Genomic DNA, 27848 nt, shown 5'->3' with positions numbered 1-27848 from the left:
GTATTATTGTAGGATCGTTGTGCAGTATTGTTAAATGCAGCTGGTTTCTTTAGAGCTGCTCTATCCTCACACATTTCAATACACTGCTCCTGCGTTCTGTATGTGTACGTGTGGACCTATCTATACACTAAAATAAACATAATTGAGACAGTTTTTCAGATGATAAAGATGCAGTGTAATTGGATAAACATAGTTAAAATGTAAAGCACCTGCATCTAGACTATTTTTACCATGATATATTAAAATAATAATGACCTGTACATGCAGTTATTGTGTATTCTGTACCTCAATGTGTATATAGTGATTAGAGTGTGTATGTGTCAATCCAGTTTGCATTCTTTGTGCTTGCTTTGCACATACACAGTGGATTTTGAGTTTGATTCTTCAACTAGATGGCTTTTGACCTGTGAAAATGTGAAAAAGCGTTTCTGACCCTATAAATTGGTGACAGAATTGAGTGGAATATAATGTATTGAATGCACATTTTTAAGATACTTGTTTGGCTCGAGTCAATGAAACTGCACAGTTTGACAGCTCGCTGTACATCCTGTGGACTCAGGAAACCCATGCATTTGTCCTCTTACAAACGCTGAGTAAGAACTTTGTAATTTTCACTTAAGGTTTGAGCCAAGGCTTTTTTTAGAGAGGAGGAACTTCAAGAATCTGTGGCTTCCTTTCTTTTCAATGACAAGCTTGTGTTATTACTGCTGTCATGTTTTGCACAGGTTTAAAGAATGAGAGCCGTTCTGTACCAACCCCGTTTGCCAAAATGGAAGTCTGCAAGGCCAGTCATTCTGTAGCACTTACCACAGATTAGAAAGGGTAAACATTTAGAAGAATCATAGGAGAGTAGTAGGTAGGAGACTGCATATACTGTGAATTACTGAAAACAATAAAGAGATCATTTATACTTTGTTTAGTATTAATTCTACCTTGATAATACTTTTCATGCTTTTATAATTTTCCTTCCCATTTTATCAAATATTTTATTGTAACAGTACCCTGTTCCCACTGAAACTAACCAGAACTAGTAGTTGGAAAATGCTTTCATTTGGCTTGTTTCTATTTGGATGCTTCTAAAATGCCATGTTTGAACTGGTCTGTAAAAATGAACAGGTTTTCTCTGTACCCTGTATCGTACCAAGTTGTGCCCTGGCATGGTGAGGCTGCTGCTTGGACGTGATGTAGGGCATTGCTGCAAGTGCTCTCTTGCTCATGGTTCTTGGGCAGACTTCACATAATTATTTGAAGCAGAATGAGAGGAAAGGGTAGGGAGGGAACCCAGGTCCTGTGGTCTGTTGTCCTCTAAGTAGTTTTTGCTCTTGCAATTGGAGCCATCAGGCAAGGTCCCACTGGTTCCAGTGTGTCAAGACTATCAACTCATGGGGCTTCATTGGCACAATCTCTGGCTTAGCTGCCAAATCGTGTGTGTGCTGAGCTTTCAACATAACCTCTCTGCTTCTGGAAGTAATTTTTTTTCAAAGAAATCTCTGTTTTTTGAGTAGCCTTATCTGTTTTGCAAATCTTGGTGCTACCCTTACCCAAACTTTTACATGCTGTTACATGTTCTGTATTTTGTTTCTATAATGCTTTTCTTTCCCATTTCTTTGTTGCTCCCTCACTCAGAGCCTGGATATGATTGATGATGAGGTGAGATACCAGTGTGCTGTTGTGGTGAATTGTGTGACCATCGCGTGGCAATGTACTGTCTCATTTGCAGATTTGCTCTTCTTGTTTCCCTGTGTTGTGTGGCAAATGCCCTTGTTTGAGCACAACATACAGATGTCATTGGCTCTGCCTGCCTTGTCTTCAGCTCCCCTCTCTTTTCAAGGCCATGGCAAATTGCAGCTTTTGTGGTATGTTAGAAGGGGGAGGAGGGCTCGTGCCAGAGCACACCCACCACGCCAAGCATCAGCTGCACTGAGGTTCTGCTGGCTGCCAGAAAAAGCTGTGCTTAAACTGTCGTTTCCCCATCCCTGAGAAATGGATGGCCAGAGGCTGAAAGAACTCCCAGCATCATCTAACCCAGTGGTAAAGCTGTTCAAACAGGAGACAGCTGCAGCAGCCTGTAGCAGCTGCTGTGCCGGCTGAAGTTTCCACAGAGTGGCTTTTGTTTCAGACCCCACCAGCTTTCCCTTGGGTGGAAAGAAGTGGCAGAGAGGACACTCAGGGCTGAAGCAGCTGAAGGCCCACCTGCCCCTGCTGGTGCTGTTTGTGCTCTTCTCCTGGGCAGCACAATATGTGGAGAGCAGGGCGGAGGCTGTGGGATTGCTGTGTGTTCCTTACTGTTCCTGTGTCATTTCATAGTCTTCTGTAGGCAGCATCGGTCTCGCTGGCTGTTTGGTGTCACCACTTTGAACTTCAGAATGGTTTTTGTGAGGCTTTTTTTTTTCCCTAAATTTCTTGTTTTGCAGCTTAAACACACAATAAAGATGAATGAGTGTGCCTGGGAAGTGGATTGCAGAATACTCTGCGTCCATTAGAAACCTTGTAACTTGAAGGATAAAGATCTTGTGAGGGAGTGGGAGCTGTACTTGCTTAGATCTGTGCCACCTGGCCATTTCAACCCCTTTGGATTAAAAGGAATGCCAGTTCCTTTCTCCTGTTTATCAGTAGGAAAAGTTTAGGTACCTTGCATCAATTCTTAGATACCTGGTTAGATACGGGTGCAATAATTTGTTGTTACAGTAGGATAAGGGTAGTAGGGGACCTGTGTTCTGACGCTGGTGGTTTGTGCAGAAAAATGCTACTGCTGGTCAGTGTTGCCCTTTTCATAACAAGGCGGCACATTTTTGTCACAGATCCTCGATGACGGACAGTCTCCAAAACACAGTCAGTGCCAGAACCGGGCTGTGCAAGAGTGGACTGTGCAGCAGGTTTCCCACTGGTTAATGAGCCTGAACCTTGAACAGTACGTTTCTGAATTCAGCGCCCAAAACATTAATGGGGAGCATCTCCTTCAGCTGGATGGGAGTAAGCTTAAGGTAACTGACTGAGCGGAATGCAAGGTTAACTGTATTATTTATTGTCACTTGAGATCGAGGAATTAAGAGTTCTGCCAGAAAGCAGAGAGCTTCTGTGTGTGGAATCATGATAGACTTGAACAATATGCATAGAGTAGAAAGCCACAGCAGCATTCAGAGAAATTCTCATGTGCACTTAGGTTCGGCAGCTTCAGAAACAGAGGGAATTGGCTTTGTGAAAACTCTGGGTAGGTATAGTGTACCAATGTTTCCTGCATAAATCATAAGGGACCATATGTAAATGGTATTTGCGTGCACATAGTTCTCATCCAGCTCTGTTTTACAACAGGGCAATGCATAGAAGATCGTAAATAAAAATGCATCTGAAGTAGCAACTGTTAAATGTGGTACTGGAGAGTCAAAAGCTGGACACCAATTGTACTATGTTGGAATTAAATACAGTTCTGTTGTATAAGAATGCATTGGTTCATGCAGTGAAAATATGAGCCCAGTTTTATAAAAAATAAATATAGGAAGGCGTTGGGGGAGGCTCAGCATATCTGAAAGTCAAAATTCAGTGTTTCCTCCCTGAAACATCACCCAAAAATGTTGGAAGACAGCAAGGGAACTTTTGACTAAGGAATAGCAGTGAGAATTGGGAAGTCTTGTTCTTTGTAGACTTAGATGACCTCAGGCAAATAGTTTAATATTTCTTTTCCTTCTTGCCTTAGTGAAATGAATATAGTAGAACTTTGGTTGCAGAGAAAACTCCTTTAATATTCTATAAGTGGAAGGATGGAAACTTTTTCAGAAGTATAAAATGCTATTAAAATTTGACTTTGGTAGTCAGTATCACAAATTTGTTCAGTTGTGATCATCTTCTCTCTGAGAAAAGTTTTTACCAGGATATAAAAAACAGGGGAAAAATGGTGATAGAATAAACTATATGAAAATCTTTTTAAATTTTCCCTATCTCAGGCTCTTGGTATGACATCTTCCCAGGACAGGGCAGTCGTTAAAAAAAAGCTAAAGGAAATGAAAGCGTCTCTGGAGAAAGCTCGCAAAGCCCAAGAGAAAATGGAAAAGCAAAGGGAAAAGCTTCGGAAGAAGGAACAAGAGCAACTGCAGAGGAAATCGAAGAAAACAGACAAGTCTTCGTCAGAAGCAACAGAGGGCACTAATGAGCAGTGACAAGCAGAGGTGCTGCTGCGTTGTAACTTGGAGGCACTACGAGGGAAGAGAAACTCACACCCGCTTTGGTGCCCCTTCAGCTTTCTTGCCGTTCATTACACGAGTGTGTACAGAGAAATGGAGCTATACATAGAATGGCCGGGGAACTTTATCTTGTGTAGTTTTGTTTTCCTGCACATCCCCTTCTCGCTCGTTGTTGTTGCCATGTTAAACAACCCCAACCCCTCGGTTTGTTTTGTTGTTGTTGACAGCTAACAGGTTTCATATTTGTGTGGCAGTGTTTCCTTCCAAACTACTCTTTTCTTTTGAGCTCTGTGTGTTCGGTCACTTCAGTAACCAGCATGATGCCAAGGAGCATGGTCCACTGCTTCACCTCTTCTGAACACAATGGCCAGTCGAAGCAATTGGTGAACATTTATACATCTGAGTAAAAGGATTTTTCTCTGTCTGAAAGATGACTTACTTAACTTTCTAACTGGAATTTGCGCTTCTCTGCAGTGTTTTGATACTCAATTCTGTCTACTGGAGTAAGTTTCATCTTGCAACAGTACGTTGAAGTGACACTGCTCTGGAAACACAACTGTTCTGTGACTGCTTAATATACACTGGAGATAAAGACAGGAGAGTGGATATCCCCCCTGGGTAAAAGACAGGAGGTGGAACTCTTTCTGTTAACTGTACAGTAGTTAATCCAGGAAGGAGGCAAAGCCTTAAACGATTACGTGGGTTTACACAGAAATCTTAGGATAACATTTATCCTTTAGATATCTGAGCAAGGATGAATTTCTATCTAGAGCACAGCGTATAGACCTGTATAAATTTCTTTGTGCTCCCAGTGTGTAGGTAACTTTCTTATAGCACACTGTGCTTTCTTTTTCATGTATTTTGAACAGGAAACTGGGCTTGTTTTGTTTTGTTTTGTTTTGCATTTTTTTTTCCAAGAAAAACACATCTTCAGATGCGTTCTCCAGTAAGCATTGGAAGTGTATGTTTTGTGCTGTGCTGTTACGAAGCTGTCATTGGAAACGATTATCAAAGTTGAGTCTGCTGAAGACTTTCAGTTTTTACAGAAGTGCACTTTAAGCAGAGGAAGAAGAGGGATTCTGGTTAGGATTGAATTCAGTACGTTGCTTCTAAGATCAGTGCTGCCTCGGAGGCGAAAGTTACTAAATCCAAAGCTGCCATGTATTAACTGTTTTGATTGATGTGTTGAAAGAATATCTCTACTAAAACCTGAATTTATAGGCATGGGCTGCAGAACAATTGGATGGTTTAACAGTCTTGTTACATATGCTAGAGGTTCCTGTTCTCCCAGCTTGTTAAGTCCATTGGCGAAGCCTGCTGAATAGTTTTGACTGTGACAGAAGCAGAGCATAACTCGCACTGGGTGATGTTACTGCCTCTTAAGAGTGGTATTAAAATATTCAGCATTTCTTCAAAAGAATGAAAAGACAAGTGGCAAATATCCACCACAGGAAACAGGAGGTGTTACATTACTGCTTTTAATCAGAGCTAACTATGCAGCAGCATTTGTATTTGAGAAACATCACTTTCTGTTTGTGCATCCTGAAAGTTGCAGCCTTCATCTGGCCAGTCGTGCTACCATGGAAATTGTTTAAGATGTTGATGCAAAGGTACAAACTTGAACTTCAAATTTGCCAACGTTGAATTCCTTGGAAAAAAATGTTTGTTTTAGTTTGGCTTGGCTTCTCTCTTGCTCTGTACTTTATGACATTCAGATTTGCCTGTCAAGTTCTCTGAAATTCAGATTTGAAACAGTTGGAGTGCAATGTTTAGAGTTAAATGTCTTTGATCATAATCATTTCTTTGATGTGTAGAATGGTCTGTACACTGACAGAGCCTACTGCATTCAAAGCTACTACACAGCATATCTACTTAGTCTTACCTTAGTTTTTGCTTCTAAATCCAATTTCTACAAGTTTCTGATGTATATTTTACTCAAACATAAGAACAAAACTAGCATCAGAGATACTTTCTAATATTTCTAATGGCTTCTGATATTTTTCTTGAGATAGACCACAGGCAAAAATAGACATGCTAACAAGAATTCCACATTGGAGTGAATATTTGTGCACTCTCTGTTGGAAAAAAAAATACACAAAAGTTTTAACAGCCTGATAAAAGTAGCATTCTGTCATCTGAGGAGGTTATAAATTTGTACTCAAGTGAGAGAAGTTATCTGGAAGAAACTGGAAATTTCATATTTTAAATACAATGTTGATAAAATGCATTTGATGTCTTTAAGTTGTGTTTACATTATAGTAATGTTTAAGTGGTTGTATGCAGTAATCTGAGGTGGTGTCCCTGCTTTATGTTGTCTGTGTTCCTAGGAACCTGAGCAGGCTGCTTGGCATTATATGTTGAGTTTTCATTCTTGCAGCTTAGAAAAGTGCCTCGTTAATCTGTTTGTAAATCAGGTTCTTAGTCTGCAGAATAACTAATTTGACCTACTGAAATCCTTACAGTCTTTGTGTGTTTTTTATTGCTATGTGGTAATGGTACTTCGTTAGTCTCCGATTAAAAAAAAATAATTAAAAAGCAGTAGCTTAAAGTTAAAATAAAACCATAAAATGCATATTGATCAACACATGGAAACAGAACAAACCAAGCAATGTCAGGAGTTTGCTCCTCTTCCTGTGATAAAAGAGATTTATACGGTTCCTTTTATTATGATCACATTTTCGGGGCACAGACAAATGTGCTGGACTACAGACATAAAGAGCAGTGCAGTCTGAAATCTCTCTTGCTGTTCTATAGGATGTTTAAAGTTGTGTGGCATTTCTTCCCCTTTTATTGTGTAATGGCATCTATGAAACAGAAGATGAAGTTGTCTCATCGTCGTGAATTTAAATTTCCTGTAAACCAATGCTAAGTCAGACTAATGGTTTTGTGTGTGTATGTAATAAGAAATGCAGAACTCCACCCTAAATGACTGCAGAGACTTTCTCTTGGCTCACCTGCAGGAGTATCTGTAGCCCATTTTTGCATCATTCTTGCAGTGCTGGATGTGCTGACAGAGCACTGTGCAGGCAGCTCGGTGGTTCCATGCCTCTGCAATGCCTGCGCCTGCTCCATGCCCAGCTGCCCACGGCTGGCAGAAGGTGACTGCTGCTGGGGCAGCACAGGGATGCTTCTGGGACCTCTGGTTTGCTCCTATTGCCATGGTGGTGCCCATCTGCCTGCATGCACACATCTGGCTTGTGGAAGAGTGCAGGCGTAGCCCGCAGAGCAGAAAGGAGAGCTACTGGAGCTTGGAAAAGCAGAAAGTGCTTGCAGCATGGCAGGTTACTGGAGTCCTGAAGTCTTGCACTGAGGTTCTGGGGGAGCGCAGTGGCTCTTTGCTCTATCCAGGTCTCTGGATCTCTCTTCCAGCTTGTGTTTTCCCCTGTGTGACATGAGTTACAGCTCCCAGTGAGGTTTCCATCTGCCTGGGTGGACCAGGACCAGGCATGAGGAAGGAGCTCAGGCTGGTATGTGCAGTGCACAGAGCACTGCTTGCCACTGCATGTACTTCACCCAGTGGTCCCAGCAGGAGTGGTGGTGCTCACTGTTGGTAGAGCCTATTCTACCTCATGGGCTACAGTTGTCTAGCAGACCAGCAGCCATTACTGAGAAGCTGAAAAGAATTAGGCGATGTTTGTATCTCAGCGTATGCAAATCTGGTTTAGTTTTGATTCCTTTTGCAAAGGCATCTGTTGTGCCATGACTCTGGTCTGCTGCAGGGATACTGCAAGGATCCAGGTTCTACAGGAATTACTGAGCAGGCAACTCTGAGGTTTGCCTGTCTTCCGCTCTCATTAGCATTCACCTAGCATCAGGATTTCTAACACTCCAGCTGCTTGCTTTCATCTAAGCCTCCTGCCTCTCAAGCTGCTCCACCTCTGAGCTGCTCGTGTGCTGGCAAATAAGAGGTGGGTGACACTGTGTCACCCCAGCATTGAAAAGCAAAAGAAAAGCTTTGCATATAGCCAGCTGTGGGTCTTAGAAGGCTCTGCAGTGTGGTCTGTGCTGTTTCTCAGTGCTGAAGTTTAAGGGAAGTTTGCAGGAATTAAATCATGTATTAATTATTTAGCCACATGTTTACAGTGGAAAACTACTGTCAGAAAGGAAAACCTGATTTTGTTTTTTTGAGGCGTGGCCTCTTCCCCTGCAATGTCATCCAAGTGGCAGAGAGGCTGGACCCTTTCTGTAGCAATTCCCTCCTCCCATGCTTCCCTCATTTAAAACCTCAGGAAACCAAAGCTGTGAGCCAGAACACTGGGAAAAAAAAAAATGATAAAAGCAGGCACACGCTTAATGAACTTGGAAGTCTTTACCAGCTGAGTGCAGGCGGCAGTTGGATGGGTCCTTTCAGAGTTTGTTAACAACAGAAAATAATGAAGTGGCTCAGAAACGAAGAGCCCAAGTGACTGGGTCCTCTTGAAATGAACAGGCGTGAGTCTGTGTGTGTCTGTGCACATGGATGTGTCTGTGCACATGGACGTGTGCACCTCAGCACCTCTGCTCAGCAGCAGCAGGTGGGCTGCTGCAGGCTGTGGGCATGGAGCCGGCACATCGGCTTTGCTCTGCTTGCGGGGCCTTGTGCATTTTGTGGCTCCCAAAGTGTTAAAAGCTCTGTTAAAACCTGGAGTGTTTTTCCGTAGGTCTTCCTGCATGATGTCCTCGTGCTGGTTTTTAGGTGGGGGAAGGCTTGGCAGGGTTGGTGTACTGCATTGTTGGTATTCCGGGAAGAAAAGCCCATTCTTACACTTTATAAGCCTGATTTGTGCTGGAGCTCTTTGGGCAGCTCATTTCTGAGTGGGCTGTGACTTCCCCCAGGGTCACCGCTGACCGTGGATCGCTCCTCTGCCCTTGGACTTCCCTGCACACATGTAGTGTCTGAATTGCTGCTTCCGACCACGCTGCAATGCTCACCCACCGGTGTACGTACTGCTAGAAGACCAGGCAGCTAAAAGACTAAAATGCACTGTGCTCACTGTAAAAATTGGCTTTGTAATGTTCCTTTTTATATGGTTGAAGAGGTGGTTGCGCTTCAGATTTTTTCCTTTTTCGGTTGTTTTTTTAAAGAGGTCAAATGTATATGAAGTGCATGTTTAACCCTGAGCTTTCTGTTTGTACATCTTGGTGTCGAATCATCTGCATGAAGGACGCGGTAGTGCCATGTCTGAGCTTGTCTCCTTGTGCTTTAGTCAATAGGAATTTCTCTAGATCGTTGAGTTTTCCCCCAGATGATTTTCTTTAATGTTTAGTTATTTGGAGACATCAAAACAAAACATCATGGTGGCCCTTTGTTTTCTTACAGTTTAAATATAAACAACAAAGCCTCGTGGTTTGAAGTTAATTTGTTAGTGTAAATAAATTTCTTGCCAATGAGTATTATTGTTGTTAGACAACGAATGCAATAAAATGAGAAATCCTGAATCTTTATTAGAATTTGTATCGAGTCCTCACTTTCCTGCCCATTCGTTGGTCATTCCAGAAGTAATAAATGGTAACACGGCATTTGTCCTCTCCTTCCTTCTGTGTTGTTCTGATCCCAGCTGTTGGCCAAAGTGTGGCTCCTGGGCCTCAGACTGGATCTCATTTATGGTCTGCAGTGATGCAAAAAAGAAGTAAATGTAAATATATACAGGGTAAGGAAAGAGAAGGACTTTTTTTTCTCGGTCCTTTTTTCTTGGTAAGCGGATGGAACACAGCACAGTTTTGCTGCAGGCTGCTGTCCAGGTTGGCTGCTCTCACACTGATGCTGGTCAACGTTTGTTGTTCTAGAAGCTGCTTTCATATTTTACACGGAAGTGTAGTTTAGCTGTAACGAGCGTTTCACACATTCAAAGCACAGCAGTTCACCTGCTCAACACCGTAATCTATCTTTTTTCTTTATTGATTCTATATTAGTAAAGCATTAAATTAGGGAAGGGGACACACAGTGTCTGCTCTGTCGGTCTCTTGCTGGCTTCATCCCTGGCAGAACCCAGGCCAGGAGCTCAGCACAGGATGGGAAGCCTTGAGGCCTCAGCTGGGCTGCCCAGCAGCCACATCACTGATGCTTCCTTCCACTGACACAAACAACACCTGCAGGGTGTAAGAGCAGCCCCAACCCATAAGCAAGAAGAACTTAATTAAAACAGATGCACTGAAGTGTTAAGTGTCTGGAAGTCCAAAACTGACATGTAAAATGTGTCTGCTCAGCAGCATCCTGAGACTGGAGGCGTTACGCTCATGTCCTTGCTGTGCCTCTACCTGTAGGCAGGCTGCTACAAAAGCCTGCTGCAAGGGAATAGTTAACAGCCATGAGTGTATGGGAACTGCTGAGTCACGGCCTGAACCTCTGATTAATCACCTGAGGCGAGCCATGAGCCAGCCAGAGGAGCACAGGTGAAGGCAATTCACCTGTGCTGCTGGAAGGGGTGGAGCCTGGCTGCACCCCTCCTAGACCTATTTAAGAGCTGGCTACCAGAGGGAAAGGATCTCTTCTGGAGATCCCCTCTCTTGGTGTCTTCTGGTGAGCTCAGCCGAAGGCTAAGCTCTTCCGCTTATTCTCTTTGTGATCATTGTCTACCTTGCTTGATTCTCTCGATTATGTTGTGATTACAACATCTTGATATCTGTTGATTAAACAACTATATCGCGATTATAGCATCTTGATTATACACATGAGAGAACACACTCCTCATTTTGTGAATGGCCCAAAACAAAAGGAGTGTGACAAGCCCCAGCAATTTGTTGGTTTACACCTGGAGATGCTCCACAGTGCTGGCAAAGGTGAAGTGTATCTTTGATCAGCTGTTCGCAACAATGCTGAGGGAAATGCTGGCTGTTAGACAGCCACAAAGTAAATGCAGTCCCAGCACAGGGAGCGCTTCAGCTGTGTTAGCAGCTCTGGTTCAGGACGTGATCTCTTTATTACAAAGCACTTAATCTGCTGGAGAACAAATAGTGAGAACAAATAGTGACACAAGCCTCAAGTGGTACTGCTGCCCAGAGAGCTGTGGAAGCCCCATCCCTGGAGGTGCTTGAGGTCAGGTTGGATGGGGCCCTGGGCAGCCTGAGCTGGGGCTCACTTTGCAGTGTATTGCAGCAAAGTGCCCACCTGTGCTCCCTGTAAGGCCTTACCAGGACAGCTATAGCTCACAGTACAGGGCTCTGTGGAAGACAGTGCCAATGAGCAGTTTCCTGTTGTAGATTGTTGCCACTGAGGTCCCCTGCAGCACGGAGCCATTCTCAGCATAGACACGCGTCACCGTGGGCTGCTCTGCCAGGATGTTCTGGATGCGCAGGACCTGCCAGGGACACAGATACTGAAACCTACTGTAGGCAGAGGGCACATCAGGATGGTAATTTAAACAAATGAGCATCATCTGCTGCTGCTAACCATGATGACTTCACCATGTGGCTCCTGTGATAGGACCACAGGTTTGGGGAAGCACGGTCCAGGAAGACCTGCTGTTTGGATTCAGTACAGTAGAGAGGCTGCCCCAGCATGAGGAATGCGCCTGTTTTCCTCCAGGCTAAAACACCTTCTACTCAACATCTTCTCATTTCCAATCTTTTTCAAGACAGAGTAAACAGCCGCCCACTATCATAAATCTACAGCTACGAACGAGGACCGTTTCGACTCGTGTCTCATGGGAAGCCTCGGACAACACAACAATCAGCCACCTGCACGCCCTGCTGCCAGCACCTCACCGATGCCAGGAGGAGGAAGCACGACATGTCACCTGCTGATGGACTGCGCCTGCAGACATCGTTCCAGAGAAAGTGCTCCTGGCCCTGCTCTGCGCTCAGCGCTGCTTTGGTTTGGCTCAGGGGTGCTGGCTCAGTAATTAACGCAGTCCATCAAAATCTGATTGCTCAGCCACAGCTGCACAGAAAGCAGCCTAAGGAGCCTGGAATGACTGAACTCCTATGTGAGAATTATTCAACTGTCTCTTAAGGATCCAAATAGGTGTTTGTAAACTGAGTGCGTGCTACTCAGGTTTTCCACGTGAGAGCAGAAGCTCTCAGCTAGGAGCAAGCACAGTCTTTGCCTTCACAGAGGCTGTCCAGGCACTTTTCTCTGTAACCCATAGCTAAGGTACACAAGGATGGTTTGGACAATGGCACTTTCTGGCGCAGAGATAGCCCAGAGACATCTCCCAAAAGGCACCTCAGAGGCAGGAGGGTTATCTGGGTCATCGAAGAATAGCTTCATCCCATTTGGATGACATCCTGTCCAGATATCCCCAGTGTCAGGATCAACAGACAAGTTATCAGCAAGAGTGTCCAGCTGCAGCGTCTGTCCAGCACAGAGAGAGAGTAAGAAAAAGAGAGATGTTAAAGCTGTCAGAAGCCCTGGAAGTTAAATATCAGACTGTCTTATTTTCAGTCATAAACAATAAACCTATCCAAGACTCTCATCTCACATAACCCAGCCTGACTGTATGTCATTATTTTCTCCCTCAACGATCTCTTCCTTCCCTGCCCACTTTATCCCCTCCTCCATGCCGGAAGCCTGCTCTGAGATTTTTCCACCTTCTACCATGCTCATGTTGGTTACTTCTGTTCTCTGAGGACAAACCCAGGCTTCCTGGAGCAGACTTCCCCTGCAAGACCCTTCTCTGATGGCGGGACCTGCTGGTAGGAGTCATACAGCTCTGCAAGGAATAGGAGTCATAGAATCACAGAATTGCTCAAGTTGGAAAAGACCTTAAAGATCATCATGGCAAGAGCCGTTCCAAACAGAACGCTGTGCTTGAGCAGGTTAAAAGTGGAAGCATCATAGGGACTACTCTGTCCAAAATTCACATATGCTTCTTTTTTTCTTTGGAACTGCAGCACCTTACCTTCACATGGGTTAAATTCCAATCAGCATGCTTTTCCATAACATGGACATTATGATCAAATATATCTGCAATATAGATGTACCTTCAAAAGAAAGCGCCTCTTAGCAATGTGCACAAGTAAGCAAACACCAAAAACAGTCAGTTCCTCTTGTGTAAGCCCAGCTCTTCCTGCAAGGAATTTCACCTTATACTCCTTGTGTAGTAACAGAAATGTCAAGCAGGCCAGAGAGCACTGAGCCCGCTGAAACACTGCTCCACACTGTTCTTCTACTAAGCAGGCCTCGAAGGATCATATCTCCAAATCTTTTTTTTTTCCTTTTTAAATAAATTTAAGTTAGTCTAAACCACACGACTGGTTCAGACACGGGGGTTCAGACTGTAGGACTGTACAGCCTTCCTCACTTTCAGAAAGCCTGCCCCGTTAATCCTTGGAAACAACACACATGACTTTCTGTACCAGCTGGTTAGAATGCAACAGCCTTTGCTCTCATTGTGTATAAACCACCATACAGAACAACAAACACTGCTTGCAGCTAAAGAGAAACACATGTGGCTTCTGTTCTACAAACCCATTGCATCACCTGTGCTCTACAGGTAGCATCTTGCCTCTCATGAGCCAGGGCAGCCACTGACCACAGAGGGTCCTATGTATCCACCTAGGACTTGGGGATTCTTATGTATGGTTGAATAAAATCTGAGGCAAGAAGAAACTTACTTTTTGTCGGGTGAAATGTTAATTCCATTGGCTGAATAAAACCCAGCTGCCACTTCTTTAACTTCTTTTGGACTGTAGTAAACCACATTTGACCAAGTTAAACCCAAGTACATTTCCAAGAACATCAAGATGAAGTCAGAGAAGTAGTGGTCATTGGTAGCATAGAAGCTGTCAGGCCCCACAGCTACTACATCATTCACACTGAAAAAGAAAAGAGAAAGAAAGAAAAGAACAAAATGAGGGGTATGAAGAAGCACTGTAAGACTGCACAGAATCCAGCGAGAACACAGACAATCCATGGTCACAAAGGGGCTGCAATTACAGCTTTCACATCGAATTACAACTTTGACAATCACTGTGTTGTTTAGAGCTTCCCTTTTTAGTTCTATGTTCCTTTTTTATGCACCAGAATTATGCAGTGCTGAAAGCTGAACAAGATGGTACGACATAAACAGGAAATCTGGCTACCTGCTTACAAGACCATAGAAATTTTTCTCTTTTGATTACATTCAGCTGGAAACCAGAAAACCAGTAGGAGTTGTGACAGCTTTATCTTTCAGGCTACCTTTATCTTACAGTCATTTTGCAGTAGTACAGACCAAGAAAATTCTGTAGGAAATGAGAGAAAAGAAAAAGCTAGAAGTATGGTTACTTTTACAAAATAACAATTCAGAATAAAGAGTATCTGAAGATTCCTATCTGTGGGGAACTGAGAATGGGTTACATGAGAGAAGAAAAGGATGCCAAACTGAGCTAATTCACTGGCATCAATCACAGTGGAGCTTAAGACTGACTTAGTGGTACAACTGTTAAAACTCTCATTACAGAAGAGACTGGAGGAATACCATTTTTAATGGCATGGATAAAAAGTCATTAAAAAGAGAAACCAGACATCTGGTTAAAGACAAATTAGCCTGTATTAATAACACCTCAAAATCAAGAATATCCGACTTTGGATTTTACTAAAAAAGCTTGTTCTTTTGGCTCCAATACCTTGTCAGAAGGTCGTGTCGAATGGTTTTTAGATGTACAAGAGAATTGTCCTCTTCCATAAATTTAAACAATTCTACTGTGCTCTTCTGGTGTGGATGATTCACAACAAAGAGGTACACGGTGTCATCTTAAAAGAAGGAAAAGGAAAAAGCTGGATTGCACTAGATCTCTGCAACAGTAGTGTGGAACAATTTGGGAATTGGTTCATTTCCCTCCTGGCTCTTTGGAGGCAGAATGATTACCAAACTAATGCAGGATCCAATGCAGCTGGATCAGATCTCCATCTATCCACTGACATGGCTCAGCTACAGAGCATTGCCATGTAAACAAAACTTTTACTACCGTGTTTCTACCACATGGAAGTAAAATAAAGGCTTTTTATGAGTGCCCAGGACATTGGATTTCACAGCTTGATGCCTTACAGTGACTGGTTGTATGGAATATAGCCACAGTCAGCTGGGAAGGAGGGGCAGAACCCCAGCAAATTCGGTCCCTTTGGTTTACTTACCTTGTTTCCTGAGAAAGCTGCAGTCAAGCCTTCGCTTTGACTCTGTAATACTGCAGTACCTTTACCCAGCTGTGTTGGTGAGACCCTAAATTGGCCATCAATTTCTCCAATGGAACATCTCTTAAAGGGTGCCTGCCTTGGGAAGCCAGTGAAGCTGCAGGAATGGCTCTCCTTGAGCATATTCAGGACTTCTAATTGCCTTACTTAAAGCTCCAGTGAAACAACAGGGGAAAAGAGGGGAAGGACAGCACAGAGGGGTGGTCATTGACAGCCACTTGCTGCCTCCCCGCTGTCTGGCCACTGCTTATCAGTGAAGCACGTGTCTCCTGGAGACCCTTGAACCCAAGGATGACAGATGTAAACTGGCAAGATTAACTTCACGTGGCTTTCACCTTTTCAAACATCTCCCATGCTTTCTTTCCTTTCAGTATAGAGTGCATCTTTCTGTCTTGGACAGTTTGAGACCTTTGATGTGCAAAAGCTTTTGGTTCAGCAGCCAACCTTTAGAAAAGAACCCTCAAAAGACCAAGTGCCTGAAAAATGTTTTCTCTTCCACAGTATGTTGGTTACTGGGGGTACAATGCAAGGCCCCAGAGAGATTTCTGCTTGTAGCCCTTAGGGTGAGGTTTACTACCATCACGGGTTAAAGTTCTCCTCACCTTTGTCTATGTAAGTGCTGATTCCATGAGGGGTAAATGATCCTAAATCAAATCCACGGCTGATTCTCAGTTCAGATGCTTTTGGCTTTTTTTCATTCAAATCCATCAAAAAAATTTCACCTGGCTTGTCTGGTGCAAAGCTCTTCAATCCTGGGTATTTCAAACCCTGTAAAACCAAAACATAAGCAGATCATTTCTGGCTGAAAGGCAAGAGGAGCACAGCATGACTAAGTGCAGGAGCCCTGTTGGGAGTCTGCAAGCACACACCAGATTTGCCTTCTGCTCCAGCCACCAGCTGCAATGCAGCAGGGGGATAGGCTCTGCTGTCTCTGGTGAGCCCTGAGGCCATGGAATAGAGGGAACAAGCTGGGGTCCATGCTACATGGACAAGGCCTCCTACCCTGTGCTGGCTCACCTCCTGTACTTCCCAGGTGGGAACAGGACAGTTCTCCTGCTGCTCCTCCAAGCTCCTCGTATCCTACAGCCACCATCAAGGTGCCACCAGCCCCACCATGGTGCCATAACACCATACCAAGCATCCCTGGCCAGGCCACGGTATCTCCATGGGCCAGCATTGAGCAGAGCCCCAGGTACAGGGCTTGGACTGCTGCACCAGGAGACGCCAAAGCCCAAGGCCTTCGCCCAACCACTGTGGGGCAGCACAGTTTATTCAGACTCTCCCTGTGCTTCAAACCACCCCATGCAAAGATGCTCTTGGGGGAATGAACTGGAAGACCAGCACAGCCAAACGCATTCAACAGAAACATGGTAAAGTCATGGTGAAGGGCAGGGCTGGGGCAGCTCACACTTCTGACACAGACATTCAGATGTGCCCAGAGCACACAAATGAAAAAAAAATCAGCTTCTGTTTTAGAAAATAATTTGTAGGCCTCTCTTCCTGATTACAAAGAGAAGTTTGAGAGAGAGCCTAGAAGCAAAAAAATCTCTCAACTGGAAACAACAAAATCACCACACAAAATCTGTGGTGTTGGTTTTGCTTTTATTTTAAGACAATAAGGAGTTAGCACACCTTTTCTACAATGGAGAGGTTTTACATTTCAACATTTCAAGTAAGCAGCATGAAAGAAATTCAAGGTTACACAAGTGCAATGGGATACACGTGTGAGATCGGCAGCCACCGCTGTTGTGTTGAGGAGTGCACTTGCACAAGCAAGGAAACACTGGTGAACACAAGTCAGGTCTGGGCTGACATCCAGGCTCATGGGAACTAAAGAGACCATCTTGCAGGCTTCACCTATTGCCTCTGCAGATCAGGCAGAGCCTGCCCCTGCACAGAGAGGGATACTTACGGAGCTGATGAAAGCCAGTCCATTAGGAAGGATGTCAATGTCTTCTGAACCAGTTTCTGCAAAACAGAGATAAAACAGATTCTGTCAGAAGACATAAAACATTCCCCACTTAAAAATCTCCTATTGAGCACAATTCCAGCTCACACAATGCCACTGTCTCATACAGCTGCTTGATAGATAAAGCCCAGCAGAAAAATTCAGCAGAGTACTAAAAGCAAGAGTAGCACTCGAGGTTAGGCAACAGCTCCGGAATCACTTCTTTTTGGAGGCTAACATGTCCCCCCAGCACCACATGCCCTGTGTGATGCAGAACGAGCCGCCTGCTTTTGGCAGCTCTGCTCTGCGCAGGCTCTGGATTAAGGGATTTCCAGGGCAGGACTTTGGGGATCACTCAGCCCCTATGTGCACATAAGCCAGCCCACTGAATTTCACACACTGGCTCCTGCACTCGAGCTGGGACACTTGGTTAAGTATTATAAGCAAATATTTAGTTAAAGCTCTTGAGTGACAGAGAGCCTGCTCCATCATTAACAGCTGAGGGCTGTCTTAGTCAGACCACGCTTTTAACTGTGGGTAATCACTTCCAGCATTGCCAGTTCTTGCTAGAAAAAAAAAAAGACCAGCTCACAGAAGAGAGAGCTAATTGGAAATGGACAATTAGAAAGCACAAGTTTGGAGGACTTTCGGGAGGAATGAAGGGAGAGCAATGCCCTGAACTACTTACTACTGCTTAGAGGAAAACTGCAGAGCAAAGCAAATTCGGGCACTTCTCAGCCATCTCATGGCATATGTGAAAGAGGAGCATGGCAGGAAGAGCCAGGAAGGCTTGGCTTGTTTGGTGGTTCAGCTCCAGCAGGGAGAAGGGACCGTGGTGGGAGGGCTCTGTGTTCATTGGCATGATCAGCAAAAGAGAGAGGAACTGATTCATCATGTCTTATTGTGCCACACCAGAGGCTTATTCACCACATTATCTACATAGGTTTTAAAGAAGAGTTCAACAGACCTAGAAAGCTAGAAACATGATTTACTCTGTTCTTTATTTTGTCTTAGTACAATGTCTTCTGCTGATGCAGTTGACAAAAGCCATATCTGGGTTTCATGTCCAAAGGAAGTGAGTATCATGCCTATATCCCATGAATTTCTCCAAAATGCAAGTATTTCCAGAAGGTTCTGCAGCAACTTCTGGAACTTCAGCAATTGCTTCCAGACACACCATTAGTTTATTATAAACTAGTGATGTGATTAGACCCCCACAGAATTCAGAAGGTAGCGCTGATTCTACAGCGTTAAAACGTGGCCCTTTTCACATATTTGTGAGTGAAGTTTAGGATGACTTGCAGTTTTTTTGTTTGTTCCATGTTGCCTATATTGCACAATATTTGACAAGCAGAACAGATCAAAGTCTTCAAAAAGAAAGAGAAAGGATGAAATTGTGCAGAAATAAAAGGGCCCGCTAGAGAATTCCATTTACTCTAGGTTTGCTTCCTTTAACACAGATGCATCGTTTATAAAGTAATTACGACAAACTGCAGCAGCTGCCTGTTTTCATGTGCAGCTGAAGAACATTCTGCACCGAGCTGATCCAGCTCATCACCTGTGCCCCACTTACGAGGCCACAAGGAATATTTTAAATTAATATATTATTAATATTAATTAATATAATTAATATTTAAAAGAGTGACAGACTCTTCATTCAGGTGTTGAATATCTCTAGAGAAGGAGAATCCACAACCTCCCTGAGCAGCCTGTGCCAGTGCTCCGTCATCCTCACTGTGAAAAAGTTCCTTTGCAGGAACAGAACTGAGGCTCTGTAAATAAATCTGCTGCAGCCTCCATGGAAAGCCAGGTGCTCAGAATTCACCTGATTGCCATGTAAACGTCAGGCACAGAAGTTAAGATACTGTTTGGAAATTAAACAAAGCTATAGCTGTGATTTCCAGCTCTTCTTTCCTCATCAGTGCAAGCGTTTTGCAAAAGTCCTGAAAGACTTCAACAGTAATAGTAAAGAGCAATATGCTTAAAAGAATTACTGAGGACTGATTCTTGTATGAATCATCACCAAGCGAGCACGACTGAGTCCTGCATGAGTAAATTACAGCTTGGTCTTGAAGACTTGAAAAGATTTTTTCAAAGGCGATTTCTAATGACTTCTCCCACACATAACCTCAGGCGAAGGAACTCTGCACACAGCTATTCATTGCAGCAATTGGACTTTAGAGATGTTTGATTCTGACATGAGGATTTATGAAATGACACGGTGACTCAGCAAGCTCAAAGGCGAGGCTCTGCAGTCTCACCTGAAGACTCCTCACCCATGCAAAATCCATGCAATTTCAGTAGAATGTAACACTACAGGAGGGGAAAAAACCACCAATAAGCCTCTGCTAAGCTTAAACAGTGCGATCCAGGGGAAAGGGAGTCAGATTGTGTGTTTAAAGGTAATCGTTTGACACTCGGGTTATACTGAAGGAGGAAAAAAAAAAAGTAAGACAGAAACATTCCCATGCACTAAACACAAGACCTAGAGTTCAAAGTCAACATTGCAGCCACTCAGTTGAACCTCTTCACAAACCAGACTGGGATGACAAGTATGACCCTTCAATACATACGTATATACTTACTGAAGCATTAAATACCAATGAAAAAAGAAGGGTGCCAAAGGAATTTTTCAGTATAGTTTTCTTCCTGTGGCTTTTTTCCACCTGAAAGTCTGCTTGGCAAAATACGAAAGCGTGCCAGCAAGCGAAATAACACATTGCCTTTGGGCTGAGGCTCAGAAGCTGCCTTTAGCAGTCAGTTTCAGAAGACCAGACAGAAGCAGTGGACTCAGGGGCTCTGAGCACCTACCGATCCCTTTTATGAGCTGGCAATTCGGGAGGGCTACAGGGTCAACTTCTCGTGTAGCATTGAGTCTGTTCCTGCAAGAGGAAAGAGCAGGTTAACAGGTTAACGCGCAGCCGCTGCCGAGCAGGTAATGCTCCTGGCTATCTCTGCTTTATTGCCTGCCATAACTCAGCAACGAATCAAACACTGAACAAGCAAAACCCAGAACTGGCAATGGTGCCCCAAACAGCCGGAATGGTTACGTGCTCCCCGAGATGAAGCTTTTGTGATTTCATGCCACCCACCCCAGGTAAAATGACAGCCACGCTCTCTTCAGGTTTCAGCCATTAAGTATAGCAGCACCCTGCAGCCAGGACCAGCACTGTGGGTGGGAAAGGGCAGCCTCCCACCCCAGCCCACAGCCATTCCCAGTGTGCCTGCACTTCTCCATTTATCATTCTGCATTAAAAAGCAGCAGCAGTGTTATTGCAAGGCACGACTGCTGACATCCTAACAACAAACAAAACTTGGTAGTACAGCTTTCAGGATTAATTTCCCTGTCCCTTCTCCTTTTCTTTCACCCACAGCACTCCCTGTCAGCCATTCTGATTTCGTAGTATCATGGCATCAGTTAGGTTGGAAAAGACCTCTAAGATCACCTACTCCAACCACCAGCCCACGCCACCATGCCCACTGACCACGTCCCTCAGTGCCACATCTACATCATTCCTGAAGACCTCCAAGGACAGTGACACCTACCTCTCTGGGCACCTTATGCCAGTCCCTTCACCACTCTTTCCGAGATGAAGTTATTCCTAATATGCAGCCTGAACCTCTACTGGCACAATTTATGGCCTCTCCAGTACACCTACAGATCCCCAGGTCATGCTTTACAGGATGAGGCACTGACAGACAGGCACTTAAACAGATTTCTGTCTCTTCCTCTCCACCACTGCACTACATCTATGTTAATACATGAAAGGCCCCTCACCACCAGGACTGCTGTCTTTCACCATGGTAGCATGCAGTGTCATAAGCATGCATGTTGAGTTCCTATGTAAAAATGTCAAACCGGTGTCCTAGATTTTATTTGCAAAAAAGAAAGCTTTTAAACTAACATTTACTCTTCCTTTGCATACAGTCTGTGCACACATGTTAATACTGTGCTCCACGTACAGGAAATTCCGAATGCAAAGATCTCATGGCAAAATCTATCCACATTTATATCATCGGTAGGTTGCTCTGAAAGTAATGCCTCTTATTTATTTTCATGGAAGCTACAACAGATTCAAAGAGCACAATAACACTATTTGATAGAACATGTTCTCAGCTACATAACACTGTTTGTCAACACAGTCACCACCGCTAGCTCTGCATTTTCATCAGCAATGAACAAGAGCCTGCATACTCATAAACATCTGCACCAGCAGCAATACCCACTGTACCACAGCCACTGTGGTGGTGTCACTGCTAGGAAAATGTTGCCCACATTCCATCTTTCTCTGGCCCAGACAGACAGAAGTCAGAAGGCACCAGAACCAGACCATATGGTGCATGTGGTAGGACAGTCCAGCCAAGACTGGCAATGTGCCCCATGGTCTTCAAACTGAAACGGCGCATGGTGTTACTGCATTACAGGAGAATGATTGTTTTTTCTCTGGCCAGACTCTAGAAATTGGAGCCTTTAGCTTAGTCAGCATCACAATGCAGCAGTCAGAGCTGATGGTTTTCCAGGTTCCATGAAATCCAGAAGGATCGCCCCTTTCCTACCTCGAAAGAGAGTGCACATCATTTTAACCACTGAGGGCTGCAGCTTGAGTATTTTCTTTGATGGGAAATTCACGTCAGCACTCCATGGCACACTTTTTGACTCCAGCTCAGTGGCTCACATCTCATCACTGGTAATGATGTGATCCAGAAAACTGTCACTTTCAGCCTTGTATTGGCTCAACAGATCCTGGCAAACTTATATGTTCTTTCTGTTCCTATGTGAGAATTCATGGGACCCACCTGGCACAAACTTTGGGATATTCCAACACTTGCACCAGCATTTCCAAAGCATTGAAACTAATATTCAGCTCCATATACTGTTCCTTGGTTGTTGTCAGCTGATTCGTGTGGATGAGATGACCAAGATAGTCTTCATTTTGTGGTGTGACAGCTGTGCATGGCTGTCCGGAATGTGGCTTGTCTTCCATGTTGCTGTTACCACTGCTGAAAGGCACCACCAAACACCTCACTGTGCTCACATTCACTGCTGGGGCTCCATAAATGCTCACCAAGTGTCAGTGAATATCAGTGGGTGCCATTCCTTCTGCATGGAAGAAGTCAGCGTCACACCTTTACTTCATACACACTCCCATGTCAGATGCCATTGTGTCAGACTGCCCCTGTGCTGCCATCCGTCACACAGCAAGAACATGTAATAGCGTATTGGTGGGATGGTTCAACCTCAGCTGCCAGACCACCAACATCCACCTCTGATGTCATGAGCCAATATAATGAAATAGGAAGCATCGCTGTCAGAACTGCCCTCGTTAGTTGTTCCCATCAGGCCAGGAGAAAGGACAAATAGGGCAGAGGAGTGCAAGGGAAAGGAGCCAAGAAAAGCTCTTGCAGGAGCTCTCCCAGCACCCAGGGGGGATCTCAGCCCCCAGCACAGCAAGACCCCAGCTCAGGGCAATCACGTCCTGTATTCGTGCTGCTGCTTTCTTGGGATTTCTGCCTTCCCTGTTGCAGGAGCCCTTCCCCAGTGGCCTGCAAGCCTCGCAGTGCCAAAAGCACAGCGGGAGCACAGCCAGCAGCCGAGGGGAGATGATGATATCCCGACGGCATTCCCAGGGAAACACTTTGTGAACTGGAATGAGAGTAATTCGAAAGGACACTGGTCACAAGCCTGCAGCATACACAGAGGCTTTTTCGAAATGTGTCAGTTTATCTAGCTCACGCAGCCTCAGCTACTGAGCCAGATGGCCTAGATAGCTGACCGGCCTTCCGAAAACATGTTGGACCCACAGATCAGGGGACACAGCTTCAGGAAAACAGGAGTTTGCCTCTTGGTGCAGCCCGGCGCCTGGCACCTCTCCTTGCTCCAGCTCCAGCCTCCCGCCTCCCGACCCACTTTGAGGTTGCATGCATACAGCAGCAATCCCTCTCCTGAGCAGCGACCCGTCACATATTCAAAGCCCTCTCTTTCACTATTCCCTTTCTCTAGGCTAAGCAGCCCAAGAACTTTCCTTCCTACCTGACAGGACTGAAAATCCCCTCTAATTGTTGGGTTTGCTCCCAGTTCCCTCCAAACTGCCTGAGTCTTTCTGGCAGCGCGCTGCTGCTTCAGCACAGAGGCTGGGGGGTACACGGTACTGAGTGTCATGGCATGATAACACTGTGTGTGCATGCCAGTGAACAACAGATATCCTTTACATACATACTGTTTCTGTATACACGTAGGAACACGGTGTGCGTATTTGAACAAGTTACATATATTCGTCTGAGGAAAACAGTAACCCAGCACAACCCAGCTCAACTCCTGTTTAACTTTTACAAATTTGATCAGAGCTTTCTCTGGGGAACAGTTAGCAGCTGCAGCGTGTCGGCAAGAGAATCTGTGTAACTTTAGACAGAAGCACACAATAACTTCTTTTTCTGCCGCAGGAACTTTACTCAAGGCCTATTAGGGAGATAATAGCTGTATAAACAAACTTGATTTAAGAAGAATGAGGTCTGTAGGATCTGTAGCAATTCCTCAAGCCTGATCTTTGAAGCACTTCAGGGACTCCTGTACCATGGCACAATATACCAAACTCAACGAGCAGCAGAAGGCTGTGCTGGGTTCCTGCCTTCCAGCCAGGTGGTCCCAGGGATACCAGTAGCTCCCTGGTGGCCCTACAGATACTGCTGAGAGCTCAGCGTGCAGGAAACCCACCCGCAGGCGTCGGGGGATCCTGTTTTTAGTGGGAGACCTGCCTCTACCTGACTGCCAGCAGCTGCAGGGGTTGCAGACCTGTCAGGAGCTGGATGCACGTCCTTTAGCATTTGGATCCTAATCATAATGATGCACCGGCGTGCAACGAAGTACTTCAGCACCCAGGTGAACTCGTTTCAGCGCTGGTGCTCAACTCAGAGGGCACAGCTAGCTTCCAACTCGGGGTGCACCTCACAAGCACGCGGCCTATCAGCCAGAGCTCGGCCTCAGCAGGACGCAGCGCAGCAGCTGCTCGCAGCCCCGATTCCCACGTCCCGTTCGGCCAACGGGCAGCCCGGGCAGCCCGCACACCCCGAGGCGGCGGGCACGCGGCACGAGGCGGCGCCCCGCGCCCCGGCTGCGCTCCCGCCGTTCCCGCCGCGCTCACCGGAACGCCAGCAGCCGCTCCGCCGCCAGCGCCGCCGCTATCCCGACCAGAGCCGCCGCCAGCACCTTCCCCATGGCCGCTCCCGGCTCCGCGCTGCCCGCCGCCTCCCGCCCCGCCCCGGGCCGCGCCGCACGGGGGCGGGAGCGCGCAGCTCCCGCGGGGACGACGCGGCCAGCTGCGGGGGCAGCCCTCAGTCGGGTCCACGTGCCAGTACGCCAGCGCCGAGCTCGAAGTTTCCCTCACGTCGAGGGACGTGTTTTCTAACGTACAGGTAGGACACCAAGAGCTGCAGACCAAGTGTGGCTGTGCTGGGTCGGACCCCGGACTGTTCAGCCGCAACGCGTGTACACAGAGGGTTAAGGAAGAGTAAGAAAATGAGGGGCAAGTTGAGTACTTCCCCTCAGTCATTGTCAGCTCAGTTTGAACAGCCTTAACTGTTCAGTAACAATAGGTGTCTTTCAAGTAGTCCCTTTTTGAAGCAAGTGGTGGTTTTAATTTATCATGCTCTTTGCTGATAGAACACCACCTAGACACCCTATATGGGTGGGAAAACAGCTAATTTTAGGCAGTAATTCATCTGAAATGTACCTAAAACAGATAACCAGTCTTCTCTAAAGATTGGCTTTTACCCTGCATTCATTAGACAAGGAGACTTCAGGGACCAACTCAAGCTCAGAAATCCCCAACAGCACCCTGTGGGCTGGCCGAGCAGCTGCAGCACTGCCAGAAGCCCTGCTGCTCTTGCTCTGTCACCATTTCCTCCAAGCTCATTGCCTTCAGGGCAGGCAGGAGAGGCCTGGGAGTAATCTTCTCCCATGTGATGTAGTGGCTGAAATCAGGAATGATCTGTGTGCGCGTAACCAGGTGCTGGGTTTATGTCAAGGGAAAAATACTAGTGGAGAGAGAGCAGAGCAGGGTGGTGGGATGAGTTTTACACTGATTGAGCAGTTTGGAGAGACAAACGAAACAAGGAAAGAAGAGTAAGCATGTAAGCATGTCCAGGGGGATTCATTCCATCTGGAGCCACAATGGTAAGTCAGGTGAGCAGTATCCTGGGATGGCGGTCTTTCTCTGCTCATGATAGATGGATGTCAGCCAGCCTGATGAGAAGACGAAAGGGAGCGCTTATATGGCTAAGGGTAAAGGGAGTAGTTTCTACTGAAACTTTGGGAGTCCTGAGTATGTCATATGGGGAAGGTATGCCCTTTATGCCTGCTATCACATGTCAGCTTATACTTTAATAGATAAGATATAGAAGCAGTGCCCAAACAAATTTGGATTTCACAACAGACTATTTCCAAATGTATCATGTTTGAATCATTAATGAAACACAATCTGTTGCTGAACTGACTTTTAAAAAGCTGAAACTCTCACCCAGATTTTGGTCTCTCACATGCCAATGTTAACCTGAAGTAAGTTCACTGATAGCAGCGTTGCCAAAGTAGTTAGAATGGATTTACACTTGAGAATAAAGTTCAGAATGATTCTAGAGCACTCGAGTGGAGGCTGATCTGGCCGAGTCACTTCCTACACTGTGCTCAGTTTTGGGCCCTTCACTACAAGAAAGTCATGAAGGCCCTGCAGTGTGCCCAGAGCAACAGAGCTGTGAGGGGTCTGGAGCACAAGCCTTAGGGAGAGCGACTGAGGGAGCTGGGATTGTTCAGTCTGGACAAGAGGAGGCTCAGGGCAGACCTTATTGCTCTCTGTACCTGCCTGAAAGGAGGTTGTGGCGAGATGGGGGTTGATCTCTTCTCCCACATAACTAGTGATAGGATGAGAGGGAATGGCCTCAAGTAGAGTCAAGGGAGGTTTACTTTGGATATTAGGAAAAATTTATTCTCCAAAGGAGTGGTGAGGCACTGGGAATAGGCTGCCCAGGAAGACAGTGGAGTCGCCATTCCTGGAGGTGTTCAAGGAACGTTAGGATGTTGTACTGAGGGACATGGTTTAGTGGGGAGATACTGGTGGTAGGTGGAAGGTTGGACTGGATGATCTTGGAGGTCTTCTCTAACTTTGGTGATTCTATGATTCTAACTAGACACACCACAAATAACTAGTAATTTGGAAGGCTATTCAGGATGATGTCTTACTGTTACGTTGAAAATGCTTGCAAAATTTTTAGGAATACATCATTTTTGTGCTCAAGATAGGGAAGGCACTGAGGGCAAACCTAATCTTCAGGCAGAAACAAGTCAGACAGTGGTCACCCTTCAAGAGTTGCTTCACCAATACTAAACCAAATTCAAAGGAGGCCCTGTGGGTACGAAGACAAGGCAGGGCAGCCAGAAACCAACTTTGGTGCTGCTACAGCTTAACTGTAGAAACAAAGAGATGTCAGTACAGAGTGGAAAGTCTCAAAGAGAGACTGCTGAGCTCTTAAACGAAACTCATCAGTTTTGCTGAATTCAGATCTGTGGACTGGGTTAATGAGAACACATCCATCAGATTGCTGCTGACATGCAGGTGCTGCACCAGCTTCAGGTAAAAATAAAACTTGGCAAGCAAGCAAAAAGGTTACCACAAAACCAGGCAGAGAGCACTAGCAAAGCCTTTGGCTTGAGTACTGAAAGATAAAGGTGAGGGAAAGAGTTTCAAAAGTTGCCTCACACAAAAATTACAAAAATCTTTGCAAAGGCTGTGGCTTAATACAGTTTTAACCCTGTTAGTTGACTGAAGGGAAATTGCAGATTGCTTACTCAAATTTCTTAAGCTCTGCATTCTTCGGTTCTGCCAGAGCTAAAAAAAGGTCCAGCCGTCTGCTCAGCTGCCCATTGAGGAGCAGGGAGCAGAGATCCTTACGGCTGTTTTGAGCAGCTGCCATAGAGCAAGGCAAAGTCTCCGCTCGCACCTCACCACTGTATGTAAATACAGTGTCACCAAACAGTTAGAAAACCGGAATTTATGATAATAACCTAATGAACAGATGGTGTCCCAAGGGTTCAAGTATACAGATTCTTAGTGCCTTTTGCAAAGAAGGTAAAAACATTCCTGTAAGTGAGACCAAGGTGTATCAATTTTCTCAACTGTTGAGAAAAATCCATGTCAAAATGACATCAGTGGGTTTGCTGGTTGTTGAAAAGGCTTTTGTAAGAACAGTCTGGTTTTCAGCCTTGTCCTAGTTTGAGAAGAGCAGAGTCAAGGTCTGTACCTGGCATTTGTGGAGCTCACCACAGACTCCAGCGCTGTCAGCCACGAGCAGCCCAGAGGCAGCTGCATAAATTTGGATGTCCAAACAAGTTTGGGAACATATTTTGCTTATTTCATGATAGTGTGGGGTAATGCAAAGGTTCTCAGTGATGACAAGACGTCAAAACCTGTGACTGTCAAAAACAGCCCTAAGCAAGGCTATGTCCCAGCACAGCTCTTGTTTACTGTCTTTTATGCAGCAGTGCTTCTTGCTGCATCTGGAAGCAGCAGCAAAGGGAGCTGCTTTACTGATTTTATGGGTGGCAGAATTGCTAAACTGGAGAGATGCCAGGCTAAATAAAAAG

General features: G+C 45.3%; 2 protein-coding genes across 2 annotated transcripts in view; one reads left to right on the top strand and one right to left on the bottom strand.

Annotated features, from left to right (window-relative positions):
- PPP1R9A (protein phosphatase 1 regulatory subunit 9A) overlaps positions 1–4154 on the top strand; it is a gene marked incomplete at both ends in the record, with an annotated part of 126622 nt that extends 122468 nt beyond the window's left edge. The window contains 2 exons of the mRNA XM_079538456.1: positions 2802–2984; positions 3942–4154. Of these exons, the coding sequence (XP_079394582.1) occupies positions 2802–2984; positions 3942–4154 (396 nt within the window). The remainder of the gene's footprint in view (positions 1–2801; positions 2985–3941) is intronic.
- A 7142-nt stretch (positions 4155–11296) lies between these two features.
- Positions 11297–24431, bottom strand: LOC306948795 (serum paraoxonase/arylesterase 2; the record flags this gene model as incomplete). The annotated part of the gene is made up of 9 exons (XM_079538492.1): positions 11297–11455; positions 12322–12450; positions 12998–13079; positions 13713–13913; positions 14706–14832; positions 15873–16038; positions 17183–17238; positions 20030–20100; positions 24358–24431. The coding sequence occupies 9 exons, from the start codon at positions 24429–24431 to the stop codon at positions 11297–11299; spliced, it is 1065 nt and encodes a 354-aa protein (XP_079394618.1).
- Between the last annotated feature and the right edge of the window lie 3417 nt (positions 24432–27848).

This window comes from Tetrao urogallus, assembly GCF_951394365.1.
Source record: "Tetrao urogallus genome assembly, chromosome: 7".
Taxonomy (NCBI): Eukaryota; Metazoa; Chordata; class Aves; order Galliformes; family Phasianidae; genus Tetrao; species Tetrao urogallus.
Note: the sequence above shows the minus strand (reverse complement) of the source record. Positions and strands in the feature narration are given on the sequence as shown.